This window comes from Tamandua tetradactyla, chromosome 7 (assembly GCF_023851605.1).
Source record: "Tamandua tetradactyla isolate mTamTet1 chromosome 7, mTamTet1.pri, whole genome shotgun sequence".
NCBI lineage: Eukaryota > Metazoa > Chordata > Mammalia > Pilosa > Myrmecophagidae > Tamandua > Tamandua tetradactyla.
Genome location: NC_135333.1, coordinates 40089135 through 40101898, shown reverse-complemented (window position 1 = coordinate 40101898; position 12764 = coordinate 40089135). Strand labels below are relative to the sequence as shown.

At 41.6% G+C, this 12764-nt stretch overlaps 1 protein-coding gene across 1 annotated transcript in view; it reads right to left on the bottom strand.

The window, feature by feature from the left end:
- Positions 1–5376, bottom strand: part of ATXN10 (ataxin 10) — a 288405-nt gene extending 283029 nt beyond the window's left edge. The window contains exon 1 of the mRNA XM_077169167.1: positions 5087–5376. Within this exon, the coding sequence (XP_077025282.1) occupies positions 5087–5202 (116 nt within the window). The 5' untranslated portion in view covers positions 5203–5376. The remainder of the gene's footprint in view (positions 1–5086) is intronic.
- Between the last annotated feature and the right edge of the window lie 7388 nt (positions 5377–12764).

The following is a 12764-nucleotide window of genomic DNA, read 5'->3' as shown; positions in this document are numbered from 1 at the left end:
CATTCAGAGGTGAAAATGTCCCTGACAATGTGGGGTATGACTTCCAAGGATGAGTCTAGCCTTGACACTGTGGGATTGATGCCTTTCAGATCAAAAGAGGGAAAAGAAGTGTAATAAAATAAGGCATCGGTTGGTCCGAGGGTTGTGGGTTACTGTTAAACTGGTTAGCATTGTCTCCCCCCACAATCATGCTTGACTGACTGAAAACAATAATACTAATAAGGCACAAGTGGCCAAGTGAGATCAAAAGAGTCAAGAGACCGTTCTGGAGGTTGATCTTACCCAAGCTTCAGTTAGATAGTGCTAATTGCCATGGTTTGCTAAACCCCAACCAACATCACTCCTGTTGAGTCTTAAGAACACCTAGGGCTCAAACAGAGACTCTATAAAGGTTTCATGAACTAGGCTTGCATTACTGGAGGGTTCCTAAATCATAAAAATCCTGAACCCAAAAGACCAGCCTCTTCAAGATTATCGATTGATTGCATCCCCCTGCCCTTTAGCATCAACACCCCTTCTCAACATGAAAAAGGCAGGATGGTCATTGCCTCTCCCTATAGATTGGTAGAGGGACCAGAAGAAAAGGAGGCAGTATAACAAAGAAGACAGAATTTAACAAATAAGTATGACTGCTGAATCACTACATCAATACTCCTTCTGGCCTCCAATGTTTTGGAGACTCTAGAAGGAAAAACCTGAGATGGCGGGTAAGTAGCACATCACAAACTCTGGGATCTGTTCTGTAACAACTTGTTGAAGTGTGCTTTGAAATTATTACTTCTTCTTTCTTTGCTTTGTATATATATTTTCCAACAAAAAAGCACTTAAAAAAACACTCAATGAGCCCTCAGTATCCTAATAACATTAGGATACCCAATATTCAAGCTTCTCGTCTTTTCTTACAACAAATTTTACAAATAAAAATATTGCTTTACCAGTGATATCTTTCAAAGTGATATTTCTTTAAAGCAGTGAAGAAGCCAGTGATATTTCTTTAAAGTATTAAATCATGCTGGCTGAGATTTAACATACAAAAAAAATTTATGGGAGGAGTGGGGATGGTAATAATTAACATACAGTCAACTAAGGTATAATTTACCTATAGTAACATGATTGTTTTAATTATTTGTTGCTGCATAACAAATTACCCCACAACTCAGAAATGTGAAACAATAAGCATGTTATTTAATACCATCCTGAGGGGCAGGGATCTGAGGAATCGTCTGACCAGGGTTCCTCAGGAGGCTGCACACACAGGTGACGCTACAGCCATCTGAAGGCTTGACTAGAACTAGAGAATCTGTCCCTAAAACGGTTTGTCACAGGGCTGTTGGCAGGTGTTTTAGTTTCCCTGGCTGCTCAAGCAAAGGGTTGGTTTAAACTATGGAAACTTATTAGCTCACAGAATCAAAGCATTAGCAAGGCGACACTTTCTGAAGACTAGCTACAAGCCATCCTTAGTCCTGGGCTCTTCCATCACATGGCAATGCAAATGGAGGTCTCTCCCTTCTCTTCCGAGTTCTGTTTTGGTATTCTGTTTTTCGCTGCTCCCTCTGGCTTTCTCTCTCCATCTGTCTGAATTTCACTCCTTTTATAAAAGATCCCAGTAACATGATTAAGTCCCATCCTGCCTGACATGGCCATATCCTCACTGAGGTAACCATCTTCAAAGGGCCTACTTACATTGGGTTCACACCCACACTGTAACCCACACATTTTTCTGGGGTATATACAGCTCCAACCACCAGAAGCCTCGGTCTCTCACCACATGGATCTCTCCATATGGCTGGCTGAATATCCTGACATGGCAGCTGGCTTCCTCAGAATGAGTGATCCAAGAGAAACTATAAAGAGAAAGCTGAAATGCCTTTCTAACCTGGCCTTAGAAGGCTTCCACCATCTTCTGTTCTTCAGAAGCAAAAGGAGAGGAATTAAGTCCTCCTCTTGAAGTAGGGATATCAAAGCATTTGTGGACATATTTGAAACCACAAAGAGACCTAAGTGCTTCCTCTCACTTGGGGGTTGCTAAACTTGTGATCCCTGTTTCTTGCAAATTAAAAATCAGAATAAATTATCACCTTCCTGAAATAGCTTCAGTTACCTTCTATAAGGTGGGAAATTAAATACAATTAAGTTCTCAGTCACTCACAGCCATCTTATTCTTTAACAGTAGGTGCTAAATAAATGCCATCTACTATACACAAGATCCTCACAATTATCCTGCAGAGTGGGTATTATCATCCCATTTTAAAATGAGAACCTTTAAGTCCAGAGAAACTAAGCCAGGATTCACAGACTGATTGATGGACACTGTTGAAAAGCCACTGTTCTTTCTACTATGTGACACTTCTACCAGCTACCACAAACTTAAGTTTGCTTTGTAGAATTAAACATACGGGAAGAACCTCAAAATACATTATTCCATCTACAATTCTCATCTTTTGTTTCACAAATTAGCTTCTTACTTTCCTCAGTCTATTTTTACTTTGGTGTTTCTGTTTACTACTCTTGGGTCTCATTTTGCTTCAGTTTTTTTGTCCCATCCTCCCTCTAGGTCCATCTTTCTGCCTGTTCACACTTGAAACTGCACTAGGCACCCTAGAAGAGTTTACCAAGGAGGAGAGCCCGACAAGGAAAAACGCTGGAACTCAGAGTGTCAGGGACCCTATCAGAGCAGCTGGGGTCTGGTCCAAATCTGTGACTCCACTGAGGAATAGCTAATGATTTACGCAAAGAAACACAGAGAAGCAGTGGTGGATCAGGACCCCAAATAAAGTTTGTCCTTCTAAACCCTCAGCAAGAGCTCTCTGCACTACTGTACAACCATCTGTCTGTCCACTCCAGAACCTGCCTATCAGCTTACCCTTTCTGGTCTCCAAACCCCATCTGGAAACAAAAACAATTGCACCAAAGGAACTCAAGCCAAAGCTGGGAAGCATCCACATTTTCTCACTCTCCTCCAATAATCCAATTGATCCCTGAGTCCAGTCCATTCAATCTTGTAAATATTTTTTCAATATTTATCCTACCCATTCCCATAGACAATGCCCTAATTCACTGTTCTTTCATGCGGACTTCTACAAGTTTCTCTAATTTCTCCTTCACACTGGCAGCCAAAGAGAAGTTTGTAATATTCACATCTTTTCATGTCACTCCCTTGATAAAAAACCACACAACAGACAAGTCAAGGGACTTATGAACTGGTTAAGGGCTTGGATTTTATTCTATAGGCTATAGGATGAGAACTGACATTTGAATATTATGTACCAGGCATCTTACCTGTGTAATTTTATTAAACCCTTTCAGCAGCTCTGCAAAAACAATATATGGCCCCTTGGGAGACTATTTCTAGTTAGACCCTTCACCTGTACCACGAACAATTGAAGTAAAATAAAGCCCTCCCTGGCCCTCCAATCTACCCAGAGGTCCTGTTCCCTCTGTGCCAACACCTCTTCCTGTATAGACCTTCATTACAATTAACTTGTTCAACATGGTCAATAAAAGGGATCTTGTCGTTTACCTTGTACCCTTGGCGCTAGCAAACAGCTTGCTTCACAGTACATGCCCAATAAATGGGTGATGAGAGATTATACACTAAAAGGAGGATTCACCATAGAAGAGACATATGTAAGTGTAAGTCAATGAACAAATCTCCTAAGAGTACCATCTCCCAAAAAGCACAAGAAGTAGTGCCCTGGGCTTTCAGCACCCTCTTAGTAGCTCCACACCTCCTATTGTGATTTGGGGTGAAGGAAGAAGGAAGCACCTAACTTGAAGAGGAAAACATCTAGCCATGATCCCAATCAACCCGCATCTAGGTGTCCTTTTCTTCTTTGTGCCCTCTGCTCTTTGTACTTACCTCAATGACTGAATTACAATTGCCTGCTGGGTCCCCAGTACAAGGAAGAACAAAGACTTTTCACTTTTTATACCTAGCACAGTATCTGGCCCATGGTGAATCATCAAGAAATGTATCCCATGACAAACTCTGGGATCTGTCCTGTAACTTCCTGTCGAGGAGTACTGTGAAAACTATCGATTTTTTATTTCTTTGCTTTGTTTATATAATATACAATAAAAAATTTAAAAAAGAAATGTATTAAATAATACTAATACCGGCTACATTTATTACTATGTCTCAGGTATCCCTACTAAGGACTTATTTGCATAATTTCACTTAATCCTTACAGCAATCCCATGAGAGAAGTACTGTGCAACATTATTACCATTAAACAGATGAGGAAATTTAAGACCAGAGAAGAACAGAACAAAATCAAACACACGATGGCTGAGGGCCTAACACTTTATTTCTTCGGTCTTCTGCACAGTCCAGCAATGAACTTATATATTTCCATTTTGGAAGCAAGAAATCTAAGGCTTGAAGATATTACCCAAAAATGCACAGCCTGTAGTTGCGTTTAAGTTCAGTAACTAAGTCCAGGGCTCTCAGACTCCTGAGCATCTTTTTGCCTCGCTATCTTGCCGCTCGGTGACAGAGTCAAGATGGAACGAGCCTCTGCTCACCAGCGTTCGCGCAAGCGCCACAAAAGACTACCTCCACCTTCGGGGATGGCAAAGCCCGGGCTCTGTTGTCAGACAGAATGGAGGGTCCATCCCGATTCCACTGCGTCACCGCTATTCACGCAGCCTCCCACCTTCCCCTTTGGGAATGGGTGTCTCTCTCTCTCTCCGCAACTACGATTAACGCTTTATGACTGCAGAGGCTTTGACGGTCTCGCTCCCAGCCGGGGCCAAGAACAGTGCCAATTAATAAAAGGAGCACAACGTGGCACCGGCTCACTCGGTAACGGCTCTCCAGGCCTCAGTCCTGTTCCACACCCGTGCCGGCGGGGGGGGGGGGGGGGGCGCGCATGTGTCACACACACACACCCGCCAGGATCCCGTGGGGGCCCAGCGGCCACGACCTCCCCACCTGCGCAGCGCCGACTTCAGGCCCGAAGCCGCCCGCGGCGAGCGGGGTTCGCAGTTCCGCAGGCCCCTCCTCTCGGCCGCACACCCTCCCGCAGCCAAGCCGTGGCCCCGGGCCCGCGCCCGTCCTCCCACCGCCCGGACTGCCGGGCTTTACCGATTCCGCGGCTCTTTGAAGAGCGCCGTCAGCGCGCGGAGGGCCTCCAGGTCGTGAATGGGCGCCGGCACCGTGACGCCGGATAAGCGGGCCGACGGCTGTCTGGGCGCCGCCATCTTGCCGCTCGCAGGTCTCGCCGGAGCCGGAGCCGGAGGAGGAGGTGGAGGAGGTGGTGGAAGAGGAGGGCTAGAGGCTGAGCCGGGACCGGACCCAGAGAGCCTCGGGCGGGAGGAGCGGACGCCGCTACGACGAGAAGGGGCTCCAGCGGAAGTCCCGCCTGAGGGGAGGGGGCGCCTGTAGGAAGTCAGGCCCGAGGGGAGGGGGCGCTGGCGGAAGTCATTCCGGAGGGGAGGGGGCGCCTGTAGGAAGTCTGGCCCCAGGTGTGGGGGTGGGGGGGTCCCTTGGACTGAGGTTCACCCCAAGAAGAGGAGATGTGGGACTGAAGGTGTCCCTGACAATTGGGGTGACCGAGGGTTAGGACGGAGACCCAGATCCTGCGGTGGAAATGGGTCTTCCCATCAGGGCGCCTACCTGACTCTCTGGAAACTGCCAACAGCTTGTGTGTCTGGGAACCTGAGGGCTCAGGTCACAACATTTAATTGATGGTTTACTGAGCACCAGACATTGTATAATACGTTGCACCAGTCCATTAAGGACTTAAAACCCAATTGGAAGTCCAAAATCTAAATTCTACAGCATTAGGGTAAAAAGTGTTTTTTCCTAAGAAAAACTACTATTTTATCTTACAGGATCAGACAAAGCTTCTCTGGCTGGTGTTGATAACATGTTTTTTCTTTCCAGCGGCCTTTGTCGTATGGCATATACTTTGTTTCAAGAGGAATTGTTGCCAAGCCCCGTGCTAGGCGCTAGAAATACAAAGATCTAAGGGCTGATCCCAACCTTGAAGGAACTTGCAGCAGACAATGAGAGAGGCACACATATTTGCTGTACAAACGGCTATGGGGCCACTTGAAATATGGAAATACACACGTACACTTTAAACACTTTTGAGCTCTTTGCTCAATACTATTTAAATACACAAACACCACTAAGAGTATGCAGTAGAAATGAATCATGGACAAGGAAGTTATTTGATATTGGCATTCAGTCTCATCCATTTAATTGACGTTTTTGTTTGCCTACTATATGCCTGGCATTAGTATATAAAGCACAAGACAATTCCAAATGTTTAACAACCCTGATGCTAGCAGGGCAAAATAGCCCAATGAACTAGAGGATCAGGGGATAGCAAGATATATATATATTATATCATGTAACAAGACCTTGACCTTAGTTTTCTGTCCTCAAATGTGAAATAAAATTAACAAGAAAACAGTCCCCATGATAATCACGTTTTTTTCCTGGAATGTTGCAATATGCTCCTAATTGGATTCCTTGCTTCTGCACTTACCTTCCTCCAGTATAGCTCCTTTAAAAATGTAAGTCAACACTTCATTCTGATCAAGTCCCTTTAGGAATTTCCATTTTACGATGAAAGCCAAATCCTTCCAAAGCAAAGCTCCTAAATGATCAGCCACCCTCCTCCCCACTGTCCCCTTTTTCCCCTTGTCAAATTTCAGACCAGTTTCTTCCTCCTCCATTGTGCTTCAACCACACTGCCCTTCTTCTTGGGCTCCACCCGGCAAAGAATGCTTCTGCCTCAGAACTTTGCACATGCTGTTCCTGTTGCATGGAACACCTTCACCACTCTCCCTCCAGATACCTCCATGGCCTGCTTCTTTACTTCCTTCAAATACATGCCCAGATGACCTCTTAATGAGCTTTCTGATCAATCTATTTAAGCTTGTAAGTCACCACCCAAATTCCTGATATCCCTTCCCTATTTATTCTTCTCCATAGCATTTGTCACTTCCTACGTTACACAGTTTACATATTTGTTTTGTCTATTGTGTGTTTACCCCTGCCAAAATGTAAGCTCCATGAGGGCAGACAGTTCTATTTTGTTTACTTTTGATCTTCAGCTCCTAGAAAAGGATCAAGCATATAGATGTGGTACGTGCTCCATAGATACCATTGAATGAATGAACAAAGACTGTTTTTTAAAATATTTTTTTCGTATATAAGAAAGTAAATAACATGACTTCAGAACAAGAATTTTAACAACCCAGCGAATGCAGAAAAGAGGGAGGAAAGATGAAGAATGTATGCGGAAGAAAATTTTTTTAAAAAGAAAGATTAACATGACAGACAAAAAATACGACAGGTATGAGAAATAAGAGAACAAAATTGAACAAACAGTGGGTTTTATTGACTGCCCAGAAACAGCTAGAAGACTTCAACCTTGACTGAATTCACAGAAAAGTTAATATTTCACTTGGACTAAATGGCTTTTTTTTGTTATAAAACTGTTTGTCTTAGATGAACCAGATGAACGTGCTGCTATCTTGATGTACAGGAATTAAACTTCAGATGGAATTTATGATGTAAATTTGTTCTTCTCGAGCCCATTGCAGAAGAACTGAATCAGCAATGAATCAGTGAAAAAAAGAAGTAGTAAAAGAAAGAAAAAAAGAAAGCAGAGGAGAAAAGTAGAGGAGATGCAATGCAAAAACAGATTTAGCCCAGAGTGTGTATGGTTTGGGCAAGGAGAAGAAAGGAAGTAAGTGGATACTGATAAACAGAATGGAAGATGAGCCGCAGATGGGTAGAAAGTTCTTGCTTGTGCTGGCCCTCCATTTGAAACATTCTCTCTACCATCCCTGCCTATGATTCTCTCTCTAGAAGATTTATGTCATATTCCACCTACTTGGCAAACCTTCATGTCTCAATCAGGAAAAGTTCTACTCACTTTATACTTCTCTTTTCTCACTGACTTTCCATAGTCAGCCTTGTACTATAGGCATGTGGTTTGTGTACCCATCCTCCCACATCTGAGTTCCCTCAAGGCAGGGACTTCGTCTTCCTTGGTGTTGAACTGAAAGCTTTGGGAATTGAGAAAAAGGAGAAAAAGAATAACAGAACAAAATAATGGTTAAGAGTAGGAGCCTACAAGCCAAATATGGCCTGACCCCTATTTCTGTAAATAAAATGTATTGGAAACAGTCACATTCACGGATTTACATATTGTTTATAGTTGGTTTGGTGCCACCGCACAGAGTAGAATGGTTTTCACAAAGATCATGTAGTCTGCAAAACCTGAACTATTTACTATTTGGTCCTTTATAGAAAAGATCTGCTGACCTCTAGTTAAGGGCATAGATCCTGGAGTCATGCAGATCTGGAAATCGTGAATCCTGGTTTCGTCTCTTAGCTCTGACCTTAGACAGGTAATAATTTCTTTAAGAGTATTTTTCTCATTTGTAAAATGGAATAATAACTACCTACTTCATTGAGTTGTTGGGGGGATTCACTGGGATGATCTATTTCAATTTAATATCTATTGTATATTTAGCTTAGCACACAATGTTAACATTAATCTATGATATGGAAATTAGTGAGTAAGAGGAAAAAGAGGATAAGGAGGTATAAAGTGGTTTAATATTAGGGCCAATTAGAAACACTAGGGGCTAGGTAGGAAATTATGGGTAGGTTTACGATAGAAATGGTAGTAAGTGACTTCTAGGATTCAAGGCATCAAGTATGATGTCACTAGCAATGGTTGTCTTGTAAAGAACTAAGTTCTCTACAGATCATAAAGTTATGAACCTAGTTCCTTTTGACTGCTACCAAGACATCTTTCAATGTTATTTTTCATATTATTGTTTCGATTTAGTCCATATTCATTGAATACCTTATATGAACTATATTAAAGTCTAGTATCACAAAGATGAATAAGATATTACCTCAACTATTAAATAAGCTGTCAGTCTATTAAGGGAATACAGAAATAGAAACATCTACTGCTAATACAATATAGTAAATAATACCAGAAAAAGATGTACTCAGAGCTAGAGAACTAGGAAGGTGAAGAAAAGCTAAAGGTGAAAGAGAAGATATTTGAGTTGAACATTAAATGATTAGATGAGCACTAGGCAGGCAAAAGATGGCCATACATTCCAGAAAATGATCCATCAAAAAATGGCCTAAGACCACTTCGTTTTAGATGTGTATTCTACCAAGCAATGAGGAAAAATATAATCCCTATCTTTTACAAGAAGTTTCCAAAAAAGAAAAAGTTTCACTTCTGGTTCAGTCAGACTGCATTATTTAAAGTTAACCTCTGGATGGGAAAAACTTTTTTTAAAAAGGATGAATTTTTTCTAAAATCTTCCCATCACCTAATTGATCCTGGCAACCAAAACATTTGAGAATAAGATAAACTCAGAAAGGTAATGCACTTTGACCAACGGCAGAAGCAAATGAAAACCATCTTTAGAGGAATGTAGCATCCTAAGCAGAAATCCAAGAAAGGAATTGAAATATAAAAAGTGAAATAACATATTTATTAGAGAAATATATAGACATTTTAGAAATGAAAAACTGAACAACACAGTAAGAACTCAATGGATGGATTTAACAGCAGGTTACAGAGACCTAAAGAGAAAATAAATAAACTGGAAGATATGTCAGAAGAAATTATCCAACACGAATAAACTTTAAAAATGAAAAATACACAGAAGGAACTAAGAGACACAGAGAACAGAGTGAGAAAGTCTAAAGCAACTGGAAAAGAGAATATAGGACAGAAGCTATATTTAGGATAATGGCTAATCATTTTCTAGAACTGCTGAAAGTTCCTGTTGGAGATTGAATCATATACTCCACAAAAGACATGCTCAGATGTTCAGATGTTAATCTGCATCCCTGTGGCTATGTATTCATTTGTAAATAGGACCTTTCAAAGATGTTATTAAAGTTGTAACCAAAATGAATGAGGGGGGTCATAAGCCATATGACTGGAGACTTTAGAAAGAGAGGAAATCCAGATGCAGTCAGTCAGTGAAAGAAGTCACAAAAGTGCAAAAAGAGAGAGAGATCACCATTTGACAGAGAACTGCTATCACCAGAACACAATCAACCCCAAGAGAGGGCATGGCCTTGCCACCATATTGATTCTGGACTGCTTGTCCTCAAAACTATCAGACAATAAATCCTTATTGTTTAAGCCAACCCATTGTATGATATTTGTCATAGCAGCTCTGGCGAAATAAGATTCCATGCCAAAGATGCAAAAAGCTGAATGAATTCAAAGCAAGACAAGTAAAAAGAAATCCATATAGACATGTCGTAGTGAAACCGCAGAACAAGACAAAGACAAAATCGGATAAGAAGCCACCGGATAAAAAGATGGTTCATTTTTAAAGGAGTGAAAATTTTACTAACCTGGGTTCTTAACAACAACAATGGAAACCAAAAGATGGTGGAATGTTATCTTCAAGGTGTTGAGGAAAAAAAAAAACTGCCAACAGATTTGCGCTGACAAGTATGTTAATCCGAGAAGAAAACAATACTAGGTGGAAGGTGAGAGATATAGGAAAGAATGAAGATTGGAGAGAATGATAAAGGTGCAATTTCATCTAAATGAACATTCAAAGTATAAAACAATAAAAAAAAGTCTCATGGTGTTTAAAAAAAACAAACAAAAAAATAGGTATGACATGGCTCTTCTTCAAATCATCCGGACACTACCTGGGGGCTATTTGACCTCTGTGGCCCCAGCTAGTGCTCCCAGGCCACTCAAAAGGCCACCTTTGTGAGCACAGAGCCAAGTATGTCTGCTCTCTGAGGACTCGCTCCCTCTGCCTTACACTTCCCAGCAACAGGATGACAAAAGCTTGAGAGTCAGAAAAGAAGGGAAATCCATTGAGAACATTCTTAAAGAGCAAAACTACAATGCATTAAGTGAGCTGTACTGAGTCAATCAGTATCAAGCAATATTCAGATATTATTAGCAATCCTTTGCCCTTTCTGTCTAAATTTGGAATTTTTCCACTAGTATTGCTATTGTCTGGTTATTGAACTCTCAATTTTAAAATATCTGGCACAATGCTTTAGAAGATAAATTTGCAAATGCCATGCTGAATGGAGCCACTGTTGAGAAGCAGTTTAGGCCAGTGCTATGCCGTGTTCTCTGTGAACCAATTCCTAAGCAGAACTGAGGTTTTGCTTCTGAGTAAGATGGGATAAGACCCTATCAGAAGACCTATTAATTCACACACCACAGAAAACAACCATAAACTGGTCATAATACAAAAAAGCAATTACCTGAAGGTGCTTGAAAGTGAAGAGAGGCAGACAGACTCTGATGAGGACTATGTATGTGCTTACTTGAAAGAGGGGATATGGGGAACTATACAAGAAGCTCACATCTCCATAGTTTTTAGCCTGAGATTGATTGTCATATATGCGGTTCACGTAGACATGGTGGAGATGTATGTGGAAAACACCTGCATTCTTTCTAGCCCTGGAAAACATAAAAGTAACATGTGAAATAGAAAACATGGAAGAGAGTGGAAGAACCCCAAAAGAAGATAGAATCACCAAATTCCTTCCATCCATATCTTTACTACCCACTGCACCACATACATGTTGTCTAGATTTGAAGAAGCTCAGCTAAAGACAAAAGATCTGAAGCGTACCTAAGGAAATTACCTGCTAAAACAAAAGAAACCACATCCATCAGAGGAAAATAACAGGATTCAGAATCCACACAACTTAACATTCATATTATCATTATATAATCCAAAAATTACCTGAAATACAAATAAACAAGAGCATGGAGCACATTTTTAAAAGAAAAGAATATCAATTGAATCCAACCCTAGATGAGCCAGATGCTGGAACTGACAGAAATGGAGTTTAAAGCCACTATTATAACTAAACGTAATGAAATATAACAAAACATGATTTCAATGAATAAAAACTTAAAGAGAGAGCCAGATCAAGCTAGTGAAGTAAGAAGCTTCAGGGCTCCATCCCTCCACAGATGTTTTGACCAACCAGCGTAAGCTGGCAGAAACATCTTTCTCAAAGCTTCAGAAAACAGTTAAAGGATTGCAGTAACAGGGCAAGTGCCGAAACAGGAAAAAGGCAATTTCGAAGCACTATGATCTTGTGGTGTCCTGAAAGGCTCCTCCCCCATCCTCTAATGGCTCAGCGCAGATCTGGCCCATGTTCCCAGTGAGAGACCCTGGTCCTGATTTCAGAGCGAACAGAGTAACCCTCATGCATATACTGGGATAAAGTATATCTGGTCTCTGGTGGTGGCCTGAGGAACAGAACCAGGACATTTGTTACAGGTTCCCCATCTCAGAACTTGCCCTGCAGGTAGAAGGCAGTTCATGGAGGTGTTCTGCAGAATGCTGTGGGAGAACAGTTAAGTAGTGGCTGCCTGGAGCAAGGGATTGCTGCTGTAGGATATACAATGCAGTGCCCAGGACTGAGGAAACTATGTCCTAAGGAGGAAGGGACATATTTATCCATAAAAACAAGGAAATTCCTGGAGCCACACAGACACACACATGACAAGATACATGAACAGAGAGAACCATGGAGGACCTTATGCTTTGGCTTCAAGCTAGTCCCTAAACTTATTGTAAGGATAAGCCTTGAAAGAGAGCATTCACAAAAGGTTAGTTTGCAAAGACTGGGAAAAGCGACTACTTTTTTTCTCCTCTTCCTTCTCAGCCTCTTCCTCCTCCTCCTTCTCCTTTGTTAGCTCCTGGCATTCAAAGAAAACTCTGTCACAATACTAGCTGGATACAGCCTTAAGAAACAA